Genomic DNA, 27,241 nt, shown 5'->3' with positions numbered 1-27,241 from the left:
AAGCATTTCTCCCTATAAGTTAAAAATATGTCATGGTCACGTCTCCATGTTGTGTAAAGTGTTGTACTTGTAAACTCCAAGTAAAGTGTTGCTGTTGTAAACAAAGGAAAAACAATTTGTGCTATAGGTACAGGCAAGCATGAACCTTTGAGTTGGCAAGCCTTCACCAAAACAATAATTTTGGGGGGAAAATGTCCATGTCGTGTCTTTTACTGTACTTGTGATTCGCGCATCTGTTTGTACATTCCTGAACCAGATTCTTGTGCTGAGTTTTGTAAAGATTCAGTCATTCATTGACCTCACCTACACCTACTTCCCAGGAGTTTGTCTTAATCCTGATGCTTTGCCCAGAACACAAGGACTTCATTTGATTTTATACAGATAGTCTAGTGGGAAGTCAGGGAGAGAGAACTGACTGCCTACAACCTTTAAATCCATGGTTGGGAGGCAGGGCAGGCTTGACTCTTGTAGTCTTAGAAGGTACTTTTCTTATTCCTGCTTAAAAGCTTGATTCAGGTTAAAATTTCCTGCTCATTTCTCACCTGAGTGCACTGTTTTCCTTTTTTACTAGCTGCAGGATCCAAGGGCATGTGCCAGGTTTGGAGACCACACATGGCAACACTGTGGCCTAATCCCAAGGCATCAGTTAGTGATGATTGGTAGAAATAGACTGAAAAGAACGGGTCAGTGTATTACCTTCCAAGACAATCTCTATTAACCATTCTGACCAGAAATAAGAGGAAAAGCAGAGTCCCTCAGGCCCTGAGGGAGAAAATGAAGCGACTGTTACAAGAATCTGAGGAAGAAATCATGGTCACCTTGGGACCCTCCTCCAGGCTTTCTCCAGATAAGGCTAAGTCAGAGACTGTGTGTTGTGTCAAGAATAAGTCCTCAGGCCCTGCTGGATCTTTACCAGAGAACAGCTCCCTACCCTCTTGCTATGGGGCCATAGCCTCATCCATTGGTGGGGATAAAGATGGTGGCCTGGCCCAACATTGCAGCTTTGGGCAGCAGGCCAACAACCAGCTTCCACTGGACTCCACTGCCTGTGCTTCAGGGTCTGGCTTTCAGGACCCTGCCAGCATTACCACAGGCTGTCAAGAACCCTCAGAGAGGAACCAAGTGAAGTCCCTTTTGTCTAAAGGTCCCAGCCAAGGTTGCAGCCATGCACAGCAAGAGCCTCTGGGGGATATAGTAGACTATATTGTGAGAGAGCTGCGAGGCATTAGCCGTCTCCAAACTGAGATTGCGGAGCTGCAGCAGCACTTGAGCCAAGTCCAGGGTTCAGTAGATGAAGTCTCAAACTGTGTAGACTCAGTTCTGAGTGAAATAGAAGGCTTGCAGGCAGGCAGTGGCTCCTTTGCCAAGGTATATGGGGTTGGAAAGGCCCAGGAGCCCTCTGTGGACACACCTAGTCAGGAAGCCATTCTGTATCTATATGGACTTCCTGAGCAAGACGGCGAAAATACCATGGAGCTGGTACATAGCTTCCTGGCCAGGCACCTCTGTATTAATGGCATGCAATGCAACAGGTACATCAAAGAGGCTTACAGGGCAGGTAAAGCCTCAGCCCCCAGGCCTACTGTTGTGAAACTTGCTCATCTAGAGCACAGAGATTTCATTTTGCAGAAATCTTCCCTCTTGCAGAATGTAGGTGTTCGAATTGCCACCAGAGAAGAACCAGTTTTGCCACAGTGCTATCAGAAACTCCCAAAGGAGTCTCTATCATTTTTGCAACAACAATTGCAGGATCATAATTTGAATTCTTTAAATGTGGATAAACCAGTTCTTCAGATGGAAACAGGCGACAGAGCACAAATAACTGAAGCATATCAAATGAGAGCTCTGAATCAGCATAGAGAACCCCAGACCCCTGAGCAGCAAGCTCCTTGCTTTCCTCCAAAGAACAATTTAGCAAAGCAAAATGATGTGTTTAAGCCAGGGGATGAAGTTAAAGGCACATCAAGAACATCCCAATTTATCGGTAACAGCTGTGGTGAACTGACAGGAAAAGAGACTTCTCTGTCAATCCTGCATCAATTTGAGGAACCTTCTCTAGTGTTAAGTTCAAAAGAGAAGGATTCTGGGAAATCCCAGGTTTTCAAACAGTGCAGCCAAGGATTCGAAACATGTAAAATAGCAAAGAGAGAAAATGACTGCTGCGATAAAAGTGAGGCCGGCAGCTGCCTATTGCTGCCTGGATTGCTGAAGACAGAGGACAAGCTCCTAACCTATGGAGCCAGACTTGATATCTTGAGTACTGAGCAGTTAGAGGACCTTTTGACAGATAAATCCAGAGGGTTTACAACCCTGAGCTGTGACAGTGTGATAGAGGAAATTTCTACAGGACCTGAGAATTTCAGTGACATGGTTCATATTGACTTGAATGAAGAGGAGGAACATGCTGCTCAGGTCCTTAGGGATGTCTTTGAAAAGTCCTCTTGTGGTCTCTCTGGCTCACATGAGGATGAAGACATGGAAATCAAGTTTTACACAAGTAAACTGGGCAGAGCAATTCACCAGTTTCGCTCAGCTCTGCAGGGAGTATTCCAGAAGCTGGAGAATAGTGGGTCCATCAGTCCTGAGGACCTGGAAAGCAATGAGAGTGGTTCCCACTCAGAGAACAGTGATAGACTCCTTGGGACAGGGGGTGCCCCGGATTTCTCAGTGGAGAGCCCTGGAAGTCAGGGGAGTGGGAGCTTGCTCAGTGTGGCCTCTGGTGGAGTGGGTGTCTCCACACAGGGAGACCAAACCTCTCAGGATCCCAGCAACTTTTCTCTGGCTTTCAAAAATTCGCCTCTTGAATGTTCACTGACGGGTTTTGCTCTGGCTCCGTGTCTGGGAAATGAAGCTTGTTCCAGGCCTGAATCTCCCAAGCTGACCAGACTAAGCCTAGAGCAAGTATGTGCAGAGACCATCTACCTCAACAAGTGCATCAACAATTTTAAAAATGTTCTAAGAGAAAAAAGACTGAGGCAGAAAAAACTTTTGCACGAGCTAGTGCAGAAGGCAAACCATCTCTCTGTAGAAGACATACACCCAGGTATTCCATGTCTCTTTTTAATGGGGTCACAGCTGCCTGGATATGGCCTTCCTCTAGCCAGCCTGAGACCCAGCTTGGTGCTGAGTTTCATAAGGTGATGGGGGAGGTCAACAGCTTGAATCTTTCCAAATTAGTTGATTATAGATTTTAAGCTAATCCTGTAGGAGTCGGAGTGAGAGAATTCCAAAGCAACTGGAAAAGAATTCCTGTCTCTAGAGGGCTTTCAATCAGTTGGGGTCGGGGAAGGGGATTGTGGGAGGATCTTTAGAAAATACATTTTCAAAGAGGGAGGAATATTAGAGCATAAGAAGTTTACAGCTGCAGGACTTTGAGGATGATCAGTTGTAAAGTAGTCTTGGGGTAGAAGGCAGGCATGGGGGGTAAGGCATATTGCTAATAGGCATTAGAGCAACTGAGAAGGAATCCTACCTACATTGCATTTTTAAATTATTCTCCATGGACTTCTTGCTGAGATAGGATTGCCATTTCCCCAGCAGCTGATGGAACTTCTCCACCTCTCAGCTGACTGTGGGAATTTCCTTTATCCTGATCTGTGGTCTTCCTAAAATGGACTTGACAACACAGAACTTTATTTCCAACTTGGAGCTGTCCAGGAACTGCTTATAGTGTTCAGCCTGTCCCAGAATCTGACTTTGCCCTACACAGGTCCTATTCCTTTCTTACATCTCTACCTAAAGGCTGCTGACCTAAGAACTGAAGAATGGGGTGGTTTTTGACTATAAGAATTTGAGAGAACATTGTTTAGGCAATATGAAGGTATGTAGCTTTAAAATTACTTCTCCCAATCAAAATTAAATTTATCCAAAGAGCATATGCTGTCTTCATCATTTTGAATGTTAATGGGGTTATCCTTTTATGCATGTAACCTGATTAATCTTTCTAAGGCAAAATTTAAATTATGAAGCATATTGTGTTGGCAAAGGTGTGAGGGAACAAGCACTCATGCATTGCTGGTAGAACGGGAGTTTAAATTGGTATAACCTCTAAGGAAGGCAATTTGAAAAATTTTTATCAGAATTATAAATATATATATACACTTGAGCCCCTGTATCACTTTTAATAATATACCCTGCAGGTATATTTTCACATGTGGAAGGGCCATATGTACCAGGCTATTTTTGAAGCATTGTTTTCAATAGCAAAGATTGAGAGGAAACTAAATCTTCATTAGAAAAGATTGCTTAAATAACTTATTGGCACATCCAAACAATGTAGCTATGAAAATAATGAGTTAGCTTTTTACTAAAATGGAAAGGTAACTAAGATATGGAAAGACAGTTACAATCTGTTGTCACGTAGAAAGAAAAAAGGTCCCGAACAGTATATATAAGATGCTTATATTTGTATAAAAAGGGGAGGTAAAGAATATATACATGAACCCGTATGTCTGTATATTATAGAATTTCTAATAGAAATACATATGGAACTGATACATTATCACGGGGACTATGGGGAAAGGTATCAAGTGTAAAACTAATAGGATGGAAAGAAGATTTATTTTCACTTTATACCTGTTTATACTTCTTAGAATTTGAACCATAAAGTAATACCAAGTCATAAAATTAAATTTAAAAAATGAAAAAAATCATGTCAAATATCCTTATAGAGCTGCTCCTTTTAGTTTATCAAAAAAAAAAAAAGCTAAGTTTCATTCAAGATTACTGCATTTGCTTTTCAGTTTACATTTCCAGACTTATCCCCACACTCTTCCACTATACTCCACCCAAAAGGTCTGTCTCATTTTCAGTCCTCAGCGTATCCACACATATAGGTTTCTTTCATATAGCCTAAAGTACTGTGTTCACCTGTCAGTCTTGTGAAATTTACACATTCTTCAACATATAGTCAAAATATTACCTCCTCTATGAAGCTTTATATAGTTCCTCAGCTATAAGGAGTTTCTCAGCAAACCTTAACTTTGCAACCTTTTATTCTTCTCTCCAGTTATTTAGAAATTTTATCATAGCAACAATAGAAATAACAAATATCAAAGCAATGGTTCCTTAGACCCCTTAAGCACGGGTAGAAGTTGATGTTAGCATGAGCACCCAAGACTCTGCAGCTTGTAAATTTCTCCTTCTAGTCTGACATTCCGCTGGGCATTCAATTCTAGACCACTTTTATTACCCCATTCCTGCCTCAAAGAAACTGTTAACCTCTTTTTTTTTTAACATTTTGAGAATTTTTAAATTTTATTTAATATATTTTATATAATTCTTTTTTTTTAATTTTTTTTTTATAGAGGCATGTTTTATTTATTTATTTATTTGTTTGTTTGCTTGTTTATACATGCACTGGGTACAGTCAGAAGCGCGGGAGGGTGAGAGAATTCACCAGAGCGAGGAGCAGAGCAGGCAGAAGCGAAGTACACTGCTGAGGGGAGCAGCGGGAGGCAGGAGAGGTCTGCGCCATGTGGGACCCTCCTCTGGTGGCCGGGGAGCAGCCGGGGATTGAACCGGCGCTGCAGAGGCCGCGGGCAGCTTCGCAACCCAGCGGTCAACCGCTGCGCCACCGGGGAGGCCCATATTTTTCATTTTTGCACAATGTATGCATTATCATTTTGGTTATATTCCCCATACAATTCCACCCCCCTTATTTTGACCCTAATCCCTCCTCTCCTCCCCCACCTCTCCTGATAGTGTGTCTCTAATTCATAGTTGCTTGAAAAACTGTTAACCTCTTGACAGTCACTCCCCAACCCCTTCCTGCCCCCCAGCTTCTGGCAACCACCAATATGTTTTCTATTTCTATAGATTTCTGTATTCTAGTATTTCATATAAAGAGATTCATACAACATATGACTTTGTTGCTGCCTTCTTTCACTTAACATGTTTTCAATTAATTTTTTTCACTTAATTTTTTGTTTTGGCTGAGTAATGTTCCATTTTATGTTTATACTACATTTTATTTATCCATTCATCAATTGATGAACATGTGGGGGTTGTTACCATTTTTTGGTTGTTATGAATAATGTTTGTTAATATTTGTTTTTGTATAAACATATTTTTTCAATTCTCTTGGATACATACCTAGAAGTGGAATTGCTAGGTATTATAACAACTCTATATTTAACATTTTTGAGGTACAAAAGGACTGTTTTCAATGTGGTTGAATCATTTTACATTCCCAGCAGCAACTTATGAAAGTTTTAATTTCTCTACACCCTTGCCAACACTTGTAAATGTCTTTTTTTTTTAAATGATAGCCATCCTATTGGGTGTGAGTGGTATCTTATGGTTTTGGTTTGCATTTCCCTAATGATGTTAAGCATCTTTTCATGTTCTTATTGTACATTTTTATATCTTCTTTAGAGTAATGTCTGTTTAAATCCTTTGCCCATTTTAAAATCGAGCTGTCTTTTTGTTGTTGAGCTGTAAGATTTCTTTATGTATTCTGGGTGTAAGTCCATTATCAGACACATAATGTATAAATATTTTACCCCAATCTGTGGGTTGTCTTGTCACTTTCTTGATTTTTGAAGAATGTTTTATTTTAAAAAATACTAACATAACATAAAATTTATCATTTTAACCATTTTAAGCTCATTTACATCATTGGGCAGCCATCGCCATTCACTAATCTCCAGAACTTTTTCATCTCCCCTACCTGAAACTATACTCATCAAATACAAACTCCTCTTTCTCCTCTCTCAACCACTAGCAACCATTATTCTCCATTCTGTCCCTATAGCTCTTGACTGAACTAGGTACCTCATAAGTGGCATACAATATTTGCCATTTCATAACAATATTTCATACAATATTTGTCCTTTTGTGACTGACTTATTTCAATTACATAACATCTTGAGGGTTTACCCATGTTATAGTGTATGTTGGAATTTTCTTTTTTTTAAGGCTCATTTTTAAAATGAGATATTCTATATCTCTTTTAACCATTGACTGATACTTGGGTCACTGCCACCTTTTGACTATTGGGAATAATGCTGCTATGGGCACATAAATGTCTGTTTGAGTCCTTGCTTTCATTTCTTTTGGGTGTGCAGTCATGCATCACTTAATGACAAGGGTATGCTCTGACAAACATGTCGTTGGGCAATTTTAACATTGTGTGAATGTCCTAGAGTGTAATTATAGAAGCCTAGATGGTATAACCTACTATACAACTCGGCTATGTGATTTAGCCTATTGGGACCACCATCATATATGCCACCCATCATTGACTGAAAGGGCATCAGCAGCATAGAACTGTAGACCCAGAGGTAGAATTGCTTGATCAGGTAGGAATTCTGATATTGTGGAAATACCATATCATTTTCCACAATGGCTGTACCATTTTACATATGCACCAACAGCCCACAAAGGTTCCAGTTCTCCATATCCTCGCCAATACTTGTTACTTCTGTTTTATTTGTTTGTCTTTGTACTAGCCATAATTTTAGATATAAAGTAGATCACAAAAATTTACATTTTTGGTGAAATTCAACTTATCTATTTTTTTAAATTTTTTTTTTATTTTTTACATCATTGTTTACTTTTAAACAATATTTGCTTCCCCCCACCCCCTCAGGTGTCATCCCCATAGAGTTTCCTTCACCAGTGCACCTGTGCATCATCACCTCAGTCCCCTGTGCTCCTCCCTCCCTCCCTCTGATCCGTCTCCCTCCTCCTCCCCTGCAGTATGTCTCTGATTTATAATTGTCCGTTTTTGCTTTGTTGTGTTTTGTACTGTTATTATTTTTTTACACTGATGTCTTATTTGGTTCCCTTATATTCCTGCTTAAGTGAAACCATCTGATACTTTTCTTTTTCCTTCTGGCTTATTTCACTGAGCATAATTCCTTCTGGCTTATTTCACTGAGCTCCATTCACGTTGCTGCGAATGGCATGAGTTTATCGTTTTTGATTGCTGAATAATATTCCATTGTGTATATATACCACATCTTCTTGATCCAGTCATCTGTTTTTGGGCATTTGGGTTGTTTCCAGGTTTTACCTATTGTAAATAGTGCTGCAGTAAACACAGGTGTACAGGTGTTCTTTTGAATCAATGTTTTTGTGTCCTTTGGGTAAATCCCTAGTAGTGGAATTGCCAAGTCATATGGTAGCTCCATTTTTCGTAGACTGAGGAACCTCCAGACAGCTTTCCATAGTGGTTGGACTAATTTGCACTCCCACCAGCAATGTAGGAGTGTTCCTTTTTCACCACATCCTCGCCAACACTAATACCAAAACCAAACAAGGACAGCACACAAAAAAAGAAAATTACAGGCCAATCTCCCTAATGAACACTGCTGCAAAAATCCTCAACAAAATCCTTGCCAACAGAATCCAACAATGCATCAAAGGGATAATACACCACGATCAAGTGGGATTCATCCCAGGGGCACAAGGATGGTTCAACATATGAAAATCAATCAGTGTAATTCAACACATCAACAACATGAAAAATAAAAGCCATAGGATCATATCAATAGATGCTGAGAAAGCATTCAACAAAGTTCAACATCCATTTATGATGAAGGCCCTTGAAATTCTTGGCATAGAAGGAAAATACCTTAACACAATAAAAGCCATATATGACAAACCTACTGCCATATTATTCTGAATGGCGAAAAACTGAAGGCCTTTCCTTTAAGAACAATTAGGAACAAGACAAGGATGTCCTCTCTATTTTTTTCTTGAGTGAATTGTACTTTTGATTTCATAACTAAGAAGTTGTCTAATCTAAGGTCACAAAAATTTACTCATATATGTTTTTCTAAATATTTTATATTACCTTTAGCTATATGATCCATATTGAGTTAATTTTTGTATATGGCATGAGATTTAATAAGACCATGAGGTAGAAGACTAATTTCATGCTTGTGCATATGGATATCTAGTTGGAAAAAATTATTGGATGGTCTTAGCCCTCTGTCAAAAATCAACTCATTGTAAATGTAAAGATTTATTTCTGGACTCTAAATTCTATTCCATTGATCTCAAGTCTATCCTTATACTTAAATGCCTTCCTTTGAAACAGTTTCTTCACTTGGCTACCAGATTACCTCTGTGTCTTGGTTCTCCCCCAGCATTATTATTTTTTATTTACATATTTTATTTTATGTAATTCTTACATCTTTTTTCATCTTTGCACAATGTATGCATTTTCATTTTGGTTATATTCCCCATACAATTGCACCTCCCCCCTTATTTTGACTCTAGTCCTTCCTTTCCCCGCCCCTCCCTCCCCCTACCCCTAGTGTGTCTCTGGTTCATAGTTGCTTATTGATTTTGATTTTTACTTTGTATTGATTAGTCTTTTTCCTGGTCTCTTATTCAGGTTTTCTAAATTCATGCTATGAGTGAGACCATCCGGTATTTTCCCCCAGCATTATAAATCATCCCATTCTCAGTCATCTTTGCTGCTTTCTCTCATGTTCCCAGCCTTGTATTATCCCAGGATTCAAGCCTGACTTCTTTTTATTCATACTCACTTAATAGGTAATCTCTTTCAATCTCATGAGTTACATAAACATCTCCAGATTTATATCTCTACTCCAGACATCTTCCATGAATACTAGATTCCACATCTACTTAGCATCTCCATTTTAATATAAATAGGCATTTCAGATTTGACATAACCACAACCAAACTTCTAATACTTCTCACTTCCAAGTCCCTGCCAAATCTACTTTCCTATAGTCTTCCTTACCAGTACGTGGCAACTCCATTCTTGCAGCTTCTAAGGCCCAAATCCATTGAGTCTCTCTTGAGTTCTCCTTTTCTCTTACAACCACATGCAATCAACAAGTAAATTCTGCTTGCTCAAATTTTAAAAATATCCTGACTCTTAACCACTGTCTACCTTCATCACTATCATTCTTGTTGAAGTCGCTGTTTTCTCTTGTTTAGATGATTACAGTAATCACAACTGATTTTTTGCTTCTGCCTTTGTTCCTCTTATAGTTTGTTTTCCCCACTGCATTCAGAGTAGTCCTTATAAAACATGTGTTAGGTTATAATCAGTTCTCTGCTTAAGGCCTTCCAGTGATTTTCTGTCTCATTCAGAATGAAAGCCAAAGTGCTTATAAGGCCCTGTAGAGACCAACTTGAAGTGGTGCTCTGTCATGACCTTGCTCTTCCTCCACATTAATTGTGGTTTCATATCAAGCTTTGTGCTTGCTGTATGTTCTAAATTTTTTTTTCCTTAAACCTATGAATAGTTTATTCATTTCCTTCAGGTCACTTTATCAATTAGCCCTCCCTGACAGCCTTTCATAAAATTTTAATAGCAACTTTAATACCAATCACAGACATCATGTTCTTTTTTTTTCACAGTTTCTTTTATTTATTTTTAAAATTTATATATATTTTACATCATTGTTCATTTTTAAATAATGTTTGCTTCTCCCTCCCCCTCAGGTGTAGTCTCCATAGAATTTCCTTCACCAATTCACCTGTGTACCATCCCCTTAGTCCCCTGTGCTCCTCCCTCTCGCCCTCTGATTCCTCTCCCTCCTCCTCCCCTGCAGGAAGACATCATGTTCTTTTACCTGAATTTTTTTTATCAGAGTCCTTATCACACATGGTATATTGTATATATAGCTACAGATTATGGAACCAGAATGCTTATTTTGAATTTTGGCTTTGCCACTTGCTGTGACTTCAGGCAGGTTTTCCAACCTCACCAATTTTCAGGTTAATCAACAAAAAAGTGGAGATAATAATTTTGTTTACTTAGAGTTGTGAGAAATAAATGAGCTTACTCAAATAGCATGCTAGATATAATGTGTTCACTTAGTGTTACCTACTAGCATAATCTTCATGATTATTAATTGTCTGCTTCTTCTACTAGAATAGAAGCTTCTTAAGGTCAAGGAGTTTATTTCATCACTGCTGCAACATGAGCAGTGCCAAGTATATAGTAGATTCTCAGTAAGTGTTGAAAATGAATCTTTATAATGACCTGCTTATTACAGATAAGGAAATGCACGCTCGAATAAGCTGAGTGCCTTAAATCTTTTTATTCCTAGGTACAAGGGAGTTAAGATTGTTTTAACAATGAGGAGCTATGTCACTTCTCTGTAGGGCAATCTGAAAGAATGAGGTCATTCTTAGGGGTCAGAAATTTTTCTGCAAAGCAGATGTTCTGTAGACATATAAACTGAAAAACTAAATCTGAGTGGGAAAATTCTGAGGTGTTTTAGGAAACTTGGAAGCACAAAAAGTGATTCTTAACTAGTAAAGGCGTTTTTATGTTGCCCAGTGCATGGAACAAATTGAAGAACTAGTACAGCAGTTCTGTGGGGTCTGGAAAATGGTGTTACTGAGTGATGGAGGAGAGACATTTTCTTAGAAAAATCATTCTTTTCTAAGTCCTGAAAGTTGCAGCTTCCTTTTACTACATACAAATGCTAGGAAATATGCTTAAACCTTCAGCTGGACAGGTAAAAAACATATGATTTCAAGAAGTTCACAGTGTACAGTTACAGTGAAACAGCAGAAGCAACATACCAACATAGAAATTTGGGTGCCATGAGCACATGGTAAAAAAGCACCTAATTCTGCTTTTGAGAGGAAGGCAGATAATGAAATTTTTACAAAGGCTTTAATGTTTGATCTAAGTCTTAAGAATAAGACCGAGCCTACCCAGTAGATGCAAGAGGCCATATCATGGAGCGCCTTGATGGATTGTCAACAAATTGGATTTTATACTTTAGCCATTATGGAGCCCTCTGGGAAGACTAGAAGTACAAGATTGAAGTAACTTTAATATGATGTGTACAGTGTATTTATTATAGTAGAGAAGGAGAAAAATATTTTTCAGCTTCAGTCACAGGATCGATTAAAGTATCCCTTGTCCAATTTTTTTTCTAAGGGAACTGTGTTCTGGGGGAAGTGAAGTGTAGATGTGGAAGAGACATGTCATTCCAGGAAGTATCTTTTTTACCTCATCTACTTTCCTATAGCTGCACTTTTGGGAAAGAGTTCTCTTTTGTAGTTCAGGTCAGATGACCCATTAGGTCATCAGAAATAGTGTGAAAAAATGGGAACTTATGAATTAGTTTCTGTGATTCTTTCTTCTACTTGTGTAATATCATTGAGTATTTAAAGTGGAGAGAAAAGAAAGTGGAGGGGAGCTACTGAGTCCAAATGGTTGGTGTTTCCTTAGAGAAGGAAAGCTGTGCACCTGTCCATGTGTGGTGTAGAAGGCAATGTAGACTCTGAAGAATAGAAAAGGTAAATCTGGACTATATTCTTTCTCTACTGTGGCTTGCTTTGCAGTGTTTCCTGAATTTGATAGGTAATCAGGCCTGGAACTGTAGTTGTAATTTTATTGTCTAGATCATGGTGACTTCAGTTAGGGCAGTGGCCTGCTTATGCCCCATTGTCTATAGCCATTGAGCTTCCAGGCCCTGGTCTTAACTTCAAGCCTTAATCCAGTTAATGTAATTTAAACTCTGGGAAAACAGACTAGGACTAACTGGGCAAACAACATGGCCAAGCTTGCGGTACAAAATGGAGAAGACCTAACCACCAATATTTGCAGTTTGAAGAGTTATCCCAGATCTATAGTAACCCCCTGCAGTTTCTGGAAAAGGAACGCTGTGCTTAGTCAATTTGGCTAGCCTGTTGGAGTGGCCCTTGGTAACAAACTTGCTCTTATGACCCTGACTCTGCATGCGGCCACTTTGCAAAGGGGAAAAGGACAACTGGAATCCCCACATAGATTTGTCCTTTAGTTTGAGTAGTTTCTGGGATGTTCCAGATTAAAAACACAGGCCAGCAAATGAAGGAGGTAAGGATTATGGGAGTTGGGCTCTGTAAACTGCCAGTTGTTCAGAGGACATCTCCCTTGCTTCCTTGTCTCTTAAAGTTTAGTTGCATTTTCTTTGGGTTTCCTGCTCTAGGACTCAGTCTACTAATCTCTCTGCCTTTTTTTCCCCCCCTGCTCTTTCTCTCCTTGCAGAAGGAAAGCGAGGAACCCTTCAGGTTGTGCTTCTGGCCTTTTGGGCCCTTTTTGTTGTCTATTCTCCACCCTTCCTCCTTAGCACGGGTGTGTGTGTGTGTGTGTGTGTGTGCGCGTGCGCGTGTGTGTATGTGTGTGCATGATCTGTGCCTCTGAGCTTTGGCTCATACAGACAGTCTGTTTTTCTGAAAGCAATTTGTATGCATGCTCCATGCTTGTATGTGCTCCTGCAGAAATCCCTGGAGCACAGTGTGAGACTATCTGTGCTGGCATAGTGCACATTTAATGTAGCATGTATGCTTATACTTGTATTCAGTTTGACTTCCCTGGACACTGATTGCTCTCCTCTTCTACTTTGCACAGTGTGTGTCCATTTTCTACTTGTTGCTACAGACTGGCATATGCTGTAAACCCTCGCTGAGCCCAGCATGCATGCACACTTTGTATTTGAGAGCAGGAATTGCTGTAGGCATTTTGTGCCTCTTGCCTGGGGCCCTAAGTGTAAATGTACTTTGTGCTCCTGAGCAGGCTTCCTGGCCTTTCTGTGAGTACAGGCTCCTATAGACCTGTGATGCGGTTCCCCCGTGCCATGTGAATGCATAGTCTACCAGTGCTCTGTGCCTGCAAGCACTGGTTCTTGAAGTCACTGCAGCTTTTCTTTGCCTTTGATTCAGGCTCTAGTGAAAACTGAATCCTCCCCAAATGGGTGTGTACACATGATCTATAGATCTATGTGCAGGATCCATGCTTACCTTGTGTTTCTCTCAGGCACAAGTTGTATGTGCTGTGTATGGATGTATCTACTTCTTGTAGGTACTTTGTCTAGCCCTCCTCTCACTCCTCTGGCCTTCCTTCAGTGACCTTCATGTGCATGCTCTGTGTCTGCAGATTTCTGCAGACCCATTGTCCTCTCTAAGAACAGAAAATGTGTATGACCTGAACCTAGGAACCCTGGCTCCCAAAGATGTCTTGTGACTTTGTTTCCTTAAACCCAGCGGTTTCTGGCAAGTATTTCATTCTGGGAAGGAAATTAAAATTTGTTCGGTATATGACTGTTCCCAAGAGGAAGATGAGTTCTAAATAGTGGGATCTGGGAATATAGGGATGGGCTACCCATCACAAGCAACCTTAGATTTCATTCTGCCACCCTTGGCTCCCTTTACCAGTATCATCCCACCCAGAGAACCAGGGCAGGAGGCAGATGAAGTGAAATGGGATCAGGAAGGGCTGTGGGCAGCAGGTAGATAGCTTTGAGAAAAACACAGAAACCTAAAGTCTTACTGAGAAGGGCCTTAAATGCAAAGTTTATCTTGAGCCTACTGCTGACCCACAGTAATTTCTACTTTTTTTTTTTTTTAAAGATTTGTTTATTTATTTATACAAGCACTGGGTACAGTCAGAGGTGCGGGAGGGTGAGAGAATTCACCAGAGCCAGAGCGGAGATCAGAACAGGCAGACTGACGAAGTACACTGCTGAGGGGAGCAGTGGGCGGCAGGAGAGGTCTGCACGCCATATGGGAGGGACCCTTGCCTGGTGGCTGGGGATCGAACCGGTGCTGCAGAGGCTGCGGGCAGCTTCACAACCCAGCACTCAACTGCTGTGCCACCCGGGAGGCCCACTTTTTTTTTTTTTTTAACTACCATCTCCATTGGCTTGTCCTATCTCTTCCTTTTCTGTTGTCTTGCCTCATTCTGTTTATAACTTCTCCCACCTTTAGCTCTCCCCAAACTCCACACTTTGTCCAAAGCTAAACAGCTCTGTCTCCCATTTGCTTTGGGATAATTAGCTGGAACCCAGATCTCAGGAAGCAGAGAAGTTGTAGGTGGTGGGGAACAAATTGGGGCAGGAAGCTCCAAACTTGCTTGTACTAATTCTCTTGAGCTTAAACAGTATTGCACCATTGGCTCTCAGGAGAGCCCTGGTAACTTTGGAACTTTCTCTGCACACTGATTAAGGATTTACTTTGGTCATTTTGTGTGTGTATATATATATGAAAAAACAAATCTTTAAAAAGTGTTTTCAAATTGTTCCCTCGAATTATTTGGTGCTTCAATTTTCAACTTCGCATTGTAGGATTCATGAAATTCACCAGAATGATAATCTAAATGTTTAATCAGCCATTGGTTCTCTTGTTTTTTGTATACTATATATATATAGTATACAAAAAACAAATATATATATATATATATATATATATATATATATATATATATTTGAGAGCTTCTTGAATGTAAAGTGTGTCTAGTACCATTGAGTCAGGGATTGAAGGAACCCAAGCAAAGTCAAATCACAAGATGAGATAAGTGGTTCTTCCTCCTGGCTTTGGATTGCTGTTCAGTGTACTAATGGGTCTTGTGAGGGGGAATATGAGTTATGGCAGTTCTCATACTCCAAGAAGGCCTAAACCCTTGGTTCTCGATGAGCTTGGCCTTATATCATTCCTAGTCAGTGGGAAAAGGAGAGGGGGTGCTGCTTATTTCAGTATCCTGTTGTTGCTCTGGCTGGTCAGGGTATTGTCTGTGACATAAGTTGGCTATGCCACCACATGGGAAATGTTCCTATACTGCTCTGAGTGTCTCCTTTATTGCTCACCACCTGATTTACAGGCAATCTCCTCTCTTTCCCAGGGTCTAACTTTTTTCTATCTCTTTTTGAAGCTTCCAGATGATGGTGACCCCACTCTGTCTCAGTGGCTCCCAGAAGGGTAAGTGATACCCTGCAAGTTTTCTGCAGATTTTGTACATTTTCACTTGCAACTTTCACCTTTTCCCCTGGGATCAGGAAGACAGCTTTGTAAGCTGGATCCTGGGGAAAGAAGAGGTTTCACTCTACTTCACACTACTTCACTGTAGTTTGTTTGGCTCTCTGGGGCAGAGGAGAGAACTATGCAGACTGATTTCTCAGAGGCATAAGGGAGAATTTTGCAAGCGGTTCCCCTGGAGCTTGGGAGAGAGCTTTGGGATTCCTCTATCCTTGCCTCTAGAATTTCTGATACCTTACATCATAGTGATGATGTACCCTTTAGGTGGAATAATGAGGAAACTGGAAAAATATCTGTATTTGGGGACAGTTTCTTTCCATTCCATTGTTGATGGTGTGGCTCATTCCATTACTCCCTGGACTCCATCCTGCTTTAGCTGTTGTGAGTCACCTACTTATTCCATTCCACTCGAGTTAAGACATAAGTAACATCCCTTATGAGCTGTGTGTTCTGTCTGTGCTTCTTGTCTGGGAGTTTCAGACCCATGTGATTGTACCAGAGAGTCATTTTCTGTTGCTCATCTGCTGCCTGTGACTGACTGACTGTTCTTAAGAAAGAAAAGAGTTTGTTCTTCCCCCTCAATCCCCCCACATATACTGCCAATTATTTCTGAGGATCTTTCTTCTTTCCTTGTTCTCCAAAAGGCTTCTGACTTCAGAACTCTCAGTGACTGCCTCCTCTCCCTTGTGGCCAGGAAAGACAAATGATCTGATCATCAAGTTAACTACTACATTTTTATATCTTCTGTTCCTTGTGAATTGTCTTTTTAAAATCAGGACTTAATCACATAAATGAACTACCCTTTATTCTTTTGTCAAAAGTTTATTTATGGCACAAAAACTTCTTGACTTAAGTGGTACATATTGTAGTCTTTAGAATTAGTTACAAAATTGTGGCACCAATTGTTTCTAGAGCAGTCCTTTATAGAACTTTACCTTGTTTGCTAGTGATTGTAAAATACTTATCTTTGGGGAACAGTGCCTTTGGCCTGAGTGTGGGAGGATCCCCTTAACTACCTAGCCCACCTTGCCTTGTGGAGCACAAGATTCATCAAATAAACTGAAGTGCCTTCAACTGTCACCATGGGATAATAGAGCTCTTAGGCCTTGACTAAAAACCATAGAAGATTCTTAGAGTGGATTCTATGCTCATCATCCCATTGCATTATTTTTCTTACTTTTTGCCTTCCTTACCCTTCTCAAGGACATGATAAAGGCCAATTTATCTTCCTTTGGGGAGAGGGAGAGCAAAAATAATGGAGAATGGAATACTGAAACTGCTCTCAATTCAAGCAGGACTGAAGGTCTTGATATATTTTCTTCTCTCAGGCCAGCTGGAGGTCTCTATGGCATCGACAGCATGCCAGATCTACGCAGAAAGAAGCCACTGCCACTTGTCAGTGATCTGGTAAGTTGAGATTCTTATGCAGGTATAGGCTGTAGCCTTTGGGTATCCTACACTGAGCCTTGGCCAAACTATCAGGACTGGTAGTGATCCATTTAGTGACATATATTGGCCTGACAGTAATTTAAAGCCTCATTGAGAGTTATTGATGGCTTGAATGGGGCCTTGTTCTACCTTACTTACTCATCAGAACCCCAAATTTTTCATTAGTTCAGGCTCCTAACTGAAACATTTGTAGCTTGTGCCCTAACAACTGGGCTTCAGGGTCATTTTTTTTTTTTTTTTAATTTCAAGTTCTTCAGGGTATTTCTACAGTCTTCGATGACATGGAATGAAAATTGGCTCTAGCTCTGACCTTGATCATTGTGCTTAGTGTGTGGATAAGCATGACTTATACGGCTCTGTCTTTGAGGTCAAATCAAAGTTTCCCAAGATATAGGCTTTCCTGACTATCTCGTTACCCCTAACCTTAACTCAGTGTCTGATACTGAAAGGTAATGATTAAAATTTGTGGAATTGAGTTGAAACAGGGTTAGGAATTAAAGCTTTTCTTGGGACCTCCTGGATGACCGGAAGCTCTCATTTGAGGTATCCAGGGATCAGATCAAGGAATTTCCTATAGTCTTTTGGGTGTGGGGATGGGAGCCCTGAAATAGGGTCCAAGTTCTCCCAGAGTCCCTGAGTTCTAAGGCTACATGTAAGGCAGAGAGAGATCAACATGGCGACAGGGAAACACTGTGAGTAAGTCCTCCCATAAAAAAAGTTAATAGGGAGGGAAAGTGGCAGGTCCCTGCGAGAACTGGGACATGAAAGATAAATGGACGACTCTGGCAAACTGCCTGAAAAGGAAAGTTGCCATAAAAGAGGATGGAGAAAAGAGGAAAGATCAGAACCCTGCTACCCTCCCCCACCCACAAAGTCGGCACTCTCTGATCAACAGGAAAAGGGAAAGGAAAAAAAAAAAAAACCAACAAGAACAAACTACAGATCAAGTGGGACAGTGAGTAGAAAGGAACTATTTCAGGCACCGCATCCCGTGAACAAGAACTGTGGAGAACTGAGCGGGAATCGCCACGGAGGTGAGCGAATGGCTTCAGACGCCATTAGAGGAAGAAAAGGACTCTGCTGAGACCTACAAATAGCCCAAGGCCAGCTGGTAAACTTGTGTGGAAGAGTGGCGTGCTCGAAAAGCATACACGGGTCACGGCTGCCCAGGTCCCCACACCTGTGACCTAGGTTTGCGGAGAGACATGCAGGAGCCCTCATTGAGATGAATGTCCCTCACTGAGTAATCAGAAACCAGGCGCCCGGACATGGGAGCAGGTGCAAAAGGCGCCATTTCCGCAAACACTGAACTGGCCTACAGCCTGTGTCCTGGATCTGAGGGCTTCGGAACTGAGACCCTGGGCACGAAATTCAGGGCGTGGGATCCTGATGATGGTGGGGCACCGGGCAGACACAGCACCCCCACGCCGTTGAGGCGCTCCACGCCACTCCCACCCTGTTCCCCAGGCCCATGGGAAAAAAAGTTTTGGAAGGACACTAGGAAAGATCTCTGGCACCACCTAGTGACCAGAAAAAAAACAACATCCTGATAGTTGGAAACTGGAGATCCCCAAAACACCCTCAGGCTCTGAGAGAGGGTGGGCCACGCAAACGGGGTTAAGGAGGGAAATAAGGCGTGGGGCAAGACCCCATTCTGTAACTGAGAGCCAGGCGCAAGATCCGGGGCGTGGGACGCGCCATAGCAGCCAGCATTGCACAGGGCGACGCCCAGCATTTTGGATCTGATAGCCCTGGAACTGAGACCCAGAGTGCAGAATTCAGGGCGCAGGATCCATATAGCTGCGGGCACACCACTGGGTGAACACGGGGCAGACACAGCACCCAGCTTGAATAAGAGCCCCTGTGTTGAGGTGCTCCCCTCCGCCTCGCCTCTGTTTCTCAGAGAACCACTGGGAAAAGCACAGGTCAGCAAGTACAGGTCTCTGGTGCCACCTCGTGACCAGAACAAAATCACCAATTAGCTGATTCCCTGTTGGAACTGAGTAAATACAGAGGGAGGGAACTGTAAGGGACAATGCCCAGCAACACAGCATCAACACCCTGGTGGAGTTTTGGCCTACCAGTGCTGGTCTCAGTCTGGTAAGCAGTTTCCGACACCCCTAAAGGAGCACTCCAAAGAGACACCCGCCAACACCGTGGCACGATGTCTCAACGCATAGTACTAATTAGAAAGCAAACAACAGGGAGAAGAAAAAATATGAATAACCAAGCAAGCCCGCAGGAGGACACACCACAAAAAGAAAGACAGTCACCAGAGCTCAACAGTGACATGGAAGAACTTCTTGGCCTACCAGATAGAATTAATAATCATCCTGATTAAAAAGCAGAAAGAAAACAAAAAGGAAGAAAATTATTTGAGACAAATAATCACTGAACAGAAGAATGAAATTGAGACCTTAAGAAAGGAAAGAAAAGAAAGGCAGGAGATTAAAAGATTACTAGAGGAGATAAGGCTACAAGTAAGAATTAAACTTTTTTTTTATTACCTTTTTACACTCCTGTTATCTTCTTTTTTTCTTCTTATTTGGCCTAATTTTTTTCCCCCTTTTCCCATTTCTCCTCCATTTTCTGCTCTCCCCCCCCCCCAATTTCCCTCCTTAGTTGGCTAAAGAAAATATCCTTTGCCGTTTTCCTCTTGGTCATTTCTTCCTTTCCTGCTCTTTGTTTATCTTCTCTTTTTTCTTTCTACCCTTTCTAATGCACCTCTTCTCCTACCAGCTCCTCATTGTGTTGGTTGGATGCCATCTGTTTTCCTTCATGACTTTCTTTTATCATCTTCCCTCTGCTCTTTTCCCTTCATTTTTTCCCTACTTTTTCTCATCTTCTGCTCCCTCCTTGTTCACCATCTTTTCTTTGCTTAGCTAATTGGATAATATTTTATTAATGTATTAATTGCTTTCCAAAGTTTTTAAACCTTGCCTATATTTCATTTTCTGGCATCACTCCTTAGAATAGGAGATCTAGACCTTGGGCCCTAGCTGGCTGTCTGGGTTAAAGATAGCATTCAGTAGCATGGGTAGAAACCTGGGGCTGGAAGGGTTGGGGTATGTTCCCTACTTTTGACTCTGGGGATTAGAACCTTTGTCTCTGAACATTTTCATGCCCTTGTAGGGGCTTTAACATTTTTTTGTTCCTTTCTCTGCTTCCTCTGTGCAGGCCATGGTGAGTGTCTCCAGAGCCTTCTTTCCATCCTTTCAGAGTCTACATCCCAAACCACCTGGGCGCCTCCCAGCTCTTCCTCCTGCTTAGCTGATATTATGACTTCTGTCTGTCCTCTGCCTTAGAGAAATCATATGCCTCCCCAGGGGTTGCTCCAGAACTTGAGCTTTAAGTAAAATATGCAGGGGTCCTCTACCTAAGAGTCTGGCTAGCAGGGATGTCCCAGCTCTCAGACTTCTAACCCCCTGCCCTGCTTGATTTGACTATGACTTTATTGATCCTTTCATTTGCCACACTCCCTGCTCATTTGATCTGTTAACATCTATAGCCACCTGGGATTGTGTGGACATGGGGTGGTATAAGGAGTAAGATGATAGCATGGACTCATGTTTTCAGAGATGGTTCTTGAATGTGACTGGTAAGGTTGTGTGTCTATGTTGTTAATGACCTGTTTCCTACTATAATTCTAATCTTTTTATTTTCCTTTGCCTTCCTATAAAGAAGGAATTTCTGTGGGATAGGATACCTAAAAATTGTGTATTAAAGAGAACTCTTTGGATTATAGGTACCGTGAGATAAGTGTTATTCTTACACTGTCAGAGCAATTTCCTTGAGGGCCTTGGGTTTTGGATCTTAACCAGGGACATTTAACCTGAAACTACCCATGGGTAATCTTTGTCAGTTACAGTAAAAATAGAGAGAAGGTAGTAAGGTATAGTTAAGAAGCTTGGTCACTGAAACTCCCTCCCCAGCATTTTGCCAGCCTGTGGTAGTAGCCAAGGTTGACACCAAGTCTTCTCTCACAGTCACTGGTCCAGTCCCGGAAAGCAGGAATTACTTCTGCAATGGCTACACGTACCTCTCTCAAGGATGAAGAGTTGGTAAGTGAACCAAGGGGCTTCATGAATCCACTGACCTGGGCTTGGCAGTCATCTCTATAGTCATACTAAATTGGAATTCAAGAATGTTAGGCATCATTAACAAAACATAACATCTGGTGTCAGATTTTCACATTGGGAAATGCAAGGGTCCAGACCAGGGGTAAGGCTGAGTTTCATGCTGGAGTAAGTGGCTACTGCATTCAGCATTTTATGGTGGACTTTAGTGCCATGAGAAAGCCTGAATGCTGGGACAAAGCTCAGACACGGTGTTCAGGTCAGACATCATGGATGACCAGGAACACAATACATTGGGAACCTCCTTCTGCCATGCTGGAGGTTGGGCTGGGCCAGGCTAGAGCATCTTCTCCACTTTCAGAAGAAAAACCAGAGTCCTGCTTCTGTCAGTCCCAGCAGAATCCTAAAGTCACTGGTGGATGATGGGGGGATTACGTGTCTTTCAGAAATCCCATGTGTATAAGAAAACCCTTCAGGCCTTAATCTACCCCATCTCGTGCACCACACCCCACAACTTTGAGGTTTGGACAGCCACCACCCCAACCTACTGCTATGAGTGTGAAGGCCTTCTCTGGGGCATTGCCCGGCAGGGCATGCGCTGCAGCGAATGTGGAGTCAAGTGTCATGAGAAGTGCCAGGACCTGCTCAATGCCGACTGCTTACAGCGTAAGTGGTCCTGTGGGATGGGGTGGGAAGCAGGAGCATCAGGCCTCTCCAAATTAGTCTGACTGAAGAGAGCTAGCATGATTGGACTGTAGTCTGACTGATTCTGAAGTTCTTTGTTTATTGGAGAAAGTAGGGCACTGAGTCAAGGACCATTGCCCTTCCAAATAATAGGTCTTAAAGCACTCTTTCAAGCACCCTTAGGAAAAATTCTGCCCTCTGTTCAGGTAGAATCTCTTCTAAGATTCAGTGATCCCAGAGGCTGCACTTACTACAGCATATTTAATCAGGGACAAAAACTAGTGAAAAGGAGTTCTATGAAGTTCCAGGCCTCACAGAGCAACCTTTTGAGGTCTGGACCCCAGGATCCAGGTAAGGCATATTTAATCATTGCTTATAGATGGAGTTTTTAGGTAATAGTGCCAAGGATCGAAGTTTCACATGAATCAAGCAACAGTTCAGGAAGAGAGTGTGCCAGACTTCCAGGGCCTTGCTAAATATATGACCTGTGCTGCTACCACAGAAGGGAGAATAGAAGAAAGAAAAGCAAGAGGTTTCTGTCAAAGATGTTAATGTTAGGTGTTCTTATCTCTGCTCCCTTTCTGCTGGACTTGTGCCTGTGTAGCTGGACCTCAGGAAAAGCAGTGGTGAGGGATGTGAAAGAGTATTTTCTCCTCCTGTAGTACTGCCTGTGCTACTCAAGGCCAGGCCATCTACAGGATTGTGATGGGAGAAAGGAAGGTTTCTTGTATACCCACAAGCACTTCATTATCCCAAGGAACAATATGTGACATTAAAGGGAACCAGGGAGAGGCCTTGAGGAATTGTTTATTTTAAATATCCTTCTTGAATGAGCCCTACATTGGTGTGAGTGGCATGATTATGGCACACATGAAGAGACAGGTAGAACAGTTAGCAGAAGACATGGGGCTCTAAAAAGATTGTCTGCAGACAAGTGATGGTAATGACTTTACCCAAGCCCATCATGAGGGGATGACAAGGGTAGGTGCCTGCAGGCCCTTAACTTAATTGCTGAGAACTAGCAACCCAGCTGACTGCATAAACTGCTGAAAACCTGAAATGCTGCTCTGTGTCTAGAGTGTCCATCTTTCCCTCCAGGACCTTCTGGGGGCCCCAGACCAAGGAAGGAGCATTGCATGGGATATGCTAAACAGAAGTAGGCTGCAGCCTGGGTCATTTTTCATTTATCAGAAAATGCCTTCTGCTTGTGTCTTCTGTGATGTATGGAGTGCGATGAATTGCCTTTCTTTGGGTATCCTTGGACAGAAAACCTTCCAATTTTCCTAAGGTTGGAATGCAGATGTTGGCCTTTATTTTTGCTCCATGTTTTGTCATAAAGACCTAAACCTTTGAAAACTAAAGAGAGGAAGGAACCAGTCTGCAGCGCCAATAAAGGACCCCAGCTTTGAGAAGCCTGGTTGATAAAATATACTAGAGGGGTAGGAGCCTTAGGGCAGCAGAGAAAGCCTGTTAGCTTCTAAGGTGAGCTGGCAGGGACCATGGCTAGTGAACATGGCCCTTGACCCTGCCAAGATAATAATGAAGGTGGTAACAATAACAGGGACCGTTTATTGAGTGTCAGCTAGGTGCCAGACATTGGGCTATACATAATATCAAAGATAATGCTTATTACAATCTTAAGAGGTAAGTGCCATTTTCTTTTTTTAAATTTAGTATGTATTTTATTTTATCATTCTTCCTTTTCATACAATGCATGCTTTCTCCTTTCAGATGTAGTCCCGCAAAATTCCCATCACCAATTCACCCATGCACCATCACCATAGTCCCTTGTGTAAGAACACATTCCCTCCCCTGTTTTGATCCCTTTCCCTCCCCCCTCCCCAGCAGAGTGTCTCTGATTAATAGTTGCCTGTTAATTTTGTTTTTAATTTATAATTTTTTTAACTGGTCTGATAAGTGCCATTTTCTATTCCTAGAAGAAACCCATTTACTCAGCTAAGAGTGATAGAGTCAGGATTTGAATCCAGGTCTGTTTATACCAAAGGCCATACTTTTCTTGTCATATAACACACACATTATTTCCTGATATTAAAGGCACTGAAGCTGTTGGGTAGAACCCAACTATGTGCCATGATGAAATCTGGGATCTGTATCATGGGTTGGCAGTTGGGTAAGATTGGTGGAGTTGTCATGCCCACACACCAGTCTTGCTTGATAACTGAGATATGCCTATTGGTGATATTTTCACCTTAGACTTGGTGAGTAGCTCTGAGCACTGTCTGCATGGAAGAAAGACAAAGCCAGAAAACTGCAGACTGAGCTACATTTTGGGGGTTTTTTTTTTGATGAAAATTTCAATATCTATCTAAGTAAAGATAATAGTATAATAAACATCCATACCAATTACTGAGTTTTTGCTACCATCTGAGTTGTATTTTTTTTTAAAGATTTATTTATTTTTATATAAGAGCTGGGGTACAGGCCAGAGGTGCAGGGGGCAAGAGGATTCACCAGAGACAGAGTAGGGAACAGAACAGGTAGACCGACTGAAATACACTGCTGAGGGGAGCAGTGGGAGAGACAGGAGAGATCTGCTGTGCCATGTGAGATTCTCGCTGGCTGGCCGGGATCGAACCTGTGCTGCAGAGCCTGCGGACATCTTCACAGCGCTGCGCTCAACCCACTGGGCCACCGGGGAGCCCCTGAGTTGTATTTTTAACTCTACTGGCTAAACATTTAACTCCAGCAGGCCTTACAGTGATTAACTTTTACCAGAGATATCACAATCTTCTTAAGCTCTCACACAGTTCAGTCACCTCTCCCAGACTCCAATCCTCAGCCTGACCCTTGGTGTTGGTAGGTAGCCCATTGGTCAGCCCTGCTTTTTGTCTCTGACCATCCTTCAGGGGCTGCAGAAAAGAGCTCTAAGCATGGAGCTGAGGATCGGACCCAGAACATAATCATGGCCATGAAGGACCGCATGAAGATCCGAGAGCGGAATAAGCCAGAGATCTTTGAAGTTATCCGGGATGTCTTCACTGTGAGCAAAGTTGCCCATGTGCAGCAGATGAAAACAGTGAAACAGAGTGTGCTGGATGGTACCTCTAAATGGTCTGCCAAGATTACCATCACTGGTAAGCAGGTCAAAGTTGAAGGGGCCAGGAAGGCTTAGGCTAGGGTGAGACGCAAGGGGAAGAAACCACCTGAGCACAAGGGAGCAGGGGGCTGGGAAGAAGGAAGATAGGACTGAGGGCAAGAGGGAGGCCCTCATTGTTCATCAACCCCCCTATCCTAGACCCAGATGCAGGGGGTTACTGGGAGACCAAGTCTGGTGCCTGCAAACAATAAGTATGCTAATACGGGATTTGGTAACAATCTGAAAATATAGATATGGTTAACATTCTGATGTTACAAGAGCCGGTGGTGATGGAAAGGGGGAGGCAGGAGGTCAAGGAATAGTTAACCAGTGGTTTTCTATCTGGTGGATGTGGTAGAAATGTGCATATATCAGAGGGAATAAGGACCAGTGTGGGAGTAAGTGGTCAATTCTGGCTCCAGTGAGGAGGTGGAATTCTTGAAGTAGGTTTTGAGGGAAAGGCTGATAGCTCAGGACTAAAGGTAGATGTGGAGACATGAGAAGGTTAAAGTTCTGGTACAAAAAGAGACTGCTCTAAGATGAAAAACAATGTGTTATGGAGGACTTCTGATTTCTGGAATATACTCCGAAGTCATCTTCTGTGTATGTTTGGGTTGCAGTGATGTGTGCTCAAGGCCTCCAAGCCAAGGACAAGACAGGATCCAGTGATCCTTATGTCACTGTGCAAGTGGGTAAAACCAAGAAGCGTACCAAGACCATCTTTGGGAACCTGAATCCTATCTGGGAGGAGAAATTCCATTTGTAAGTTACAGAAGGCTTTGTCGTGGAAATATGTATATTTTGGGTGCAGCATTAAATCTTCTTATTGTGGGCTAGGACAGTAAGAGGGAAGGGTCTAAGGCAATGGAAAAACTTATTTCTCAAATGCTTTAATTAGGCAGCAGCCATTTCTTTTCATGGACTTTGTAAATGGGTTACTTTACCCAAACCATGTCTTAACAAATGATGTAAAATATATATAAATTTAAAAAAAAACAATTTTTTTTTTAATTGTTGAAAAGATTTTACTACTGCCCAATGAAGAACCAGAACCTGACTATTCTATTGTCTACCTCTCAGCCCTGACATCATGCCTAGAAAGGGTTAGGTTCTTCTAGGAAGTGGGGAAGGGATGTCTCTGTCCTGCAACTGGATAATTCTGACTTGAATATAGAAATCTTGGGTCTGAAGTTATTTCCATTTCTCTTCAGGGCTCTGACTCAGTCTCCACCTGCCTCCCTTTTCTGTTGTCTCTCTTACAGACTATTTTATGGGAAGGAATGAATGGTTGTTGAAAAAAAAGCAAATGCTAGCCTAGAACTTAGGGAATTTAGAGCCTAGAGAATTCAGATACTTTGTCAAACCTAAGATCTAGGGCTAGCTAAGCAGCTGGCTATCTTGAGACCTTCTGTTGGCTCCTTGCACAACTCATGTGGAAGGGGATTGGGGCATAGTAAAACAGTCTCCAACCAGAGGCAAGAGTTGCTGGTGAGAACAGCTGTTTGTCTTTGAGAATTTGAGAACTTTTTTCTTTTATTCTTTACAGGTTTTTTTTTTTTTAATTGCGGTAACATCAGTTTACAATACTATATATGATTCAGAGGTATAGGATCACACACCTTCAGATGTATGTTTCTAACCCACCACCAGGATACCCCTAGTTCTCCACTGTAGTTCACTGAACCCCCTTCATTCTTTTTTCTCCCCCCTCCCTGAAGTCTTCTTTTGATTATTTCTAAATAATTAGCCCTGTGTGCCAGTTTTTCCCACTTTTACCCATTTAGTGAACAGTTTATTAAGCTTTTATATTGTGTCTATATAATACATAATATTGTATATCTTGAAATGTAAAAGATAATCCCTGACTTTAAGAAAGTCACTGTTGATTTGTCTATTATTTTTCAGTAGACCAATAGTAACACTAAATTATTTAATTTATTTATTTATTTAAGATTTATTTATTTATACAAGAATTGGGATATAGGCCAGATGCGCAGGAGGGTGAGAGGATTCACCAGAGACAGAGCAGGAAACAGAACAGGCAGACTGACGAAATACACTGCTGAGGGGAGCAGCGGGCGAGATAGGAGATTCTCGCCGGCCGGCCGGGATTGAACCCACACTGCAGAGGCTGTGGACAGCTTCACAGTGCGGCGCTCAACTGCCTGCGCCACCAGGGAGGCTCCACTAAATTATT

At 41.9% G+C, this 27,241-nt stretch overlaps 1 protein-coding gene across 2 annotated transcripts in view; it reads left to right on the top strand.

Moving 5' to 3' along the window:
* Positions 1-774: 774 nt before the first annotated feature.
* The window catches only part of UNC13B (unc-13 homolog B), a gene marked incomplete at both ends in the record, with an annotated part of 48,426 nt that continues 21,959 nt past the window's right edge, over positions 775-27,241 (top strand). For both annotated transcript variants that reach the window (XM_084238703.1, XM_084238702.1), the window contains 8 exons: positions 775-3,043; positions 12,977-12,999; positions 15,635-15,681; positions 17,067-17,145; positions 21,174-21,248; positions 21,710-21,929; positions 24,815-25,042; positions 25,665-25,806. In XM_084238703.1, the coding sequence (XP_084094829.1) occupies positions 775-3,043; positions 12,977-12,999; positions 15,635-15,681; positions 17,067-17,145; positions 21,174-21,248; positions 21,710-21,929; positions 24,815-25,042; positions 25,665-25,806 (3,083 nt within the window). The remainder of the gene's footprint in view (positions 3,044-12,976; positions 13,000-15,634; positions 15,682-17,066; positions 17,146-21,173; positions 21,249-21,709; positions 21,930-24,814; positions 25,043-25,664; positions 25,807-27,241) is intronic.

Source organism: Talpa europaea (genome assembly GCF_964194135.1).
Source record: "Talpa europaea genome assembly, chromosome: 7".
Lineage (NCBI taxonomy): Eukaryota > Metazoa > Chordata > Mammalia > Eulipotyphla > Talpidae > Talpa > Talpa europaea.
Note: the sequence above shows the minus strand (reverse complement) of the source record. Positions and strands in the feature narration are given on the sequence as shown.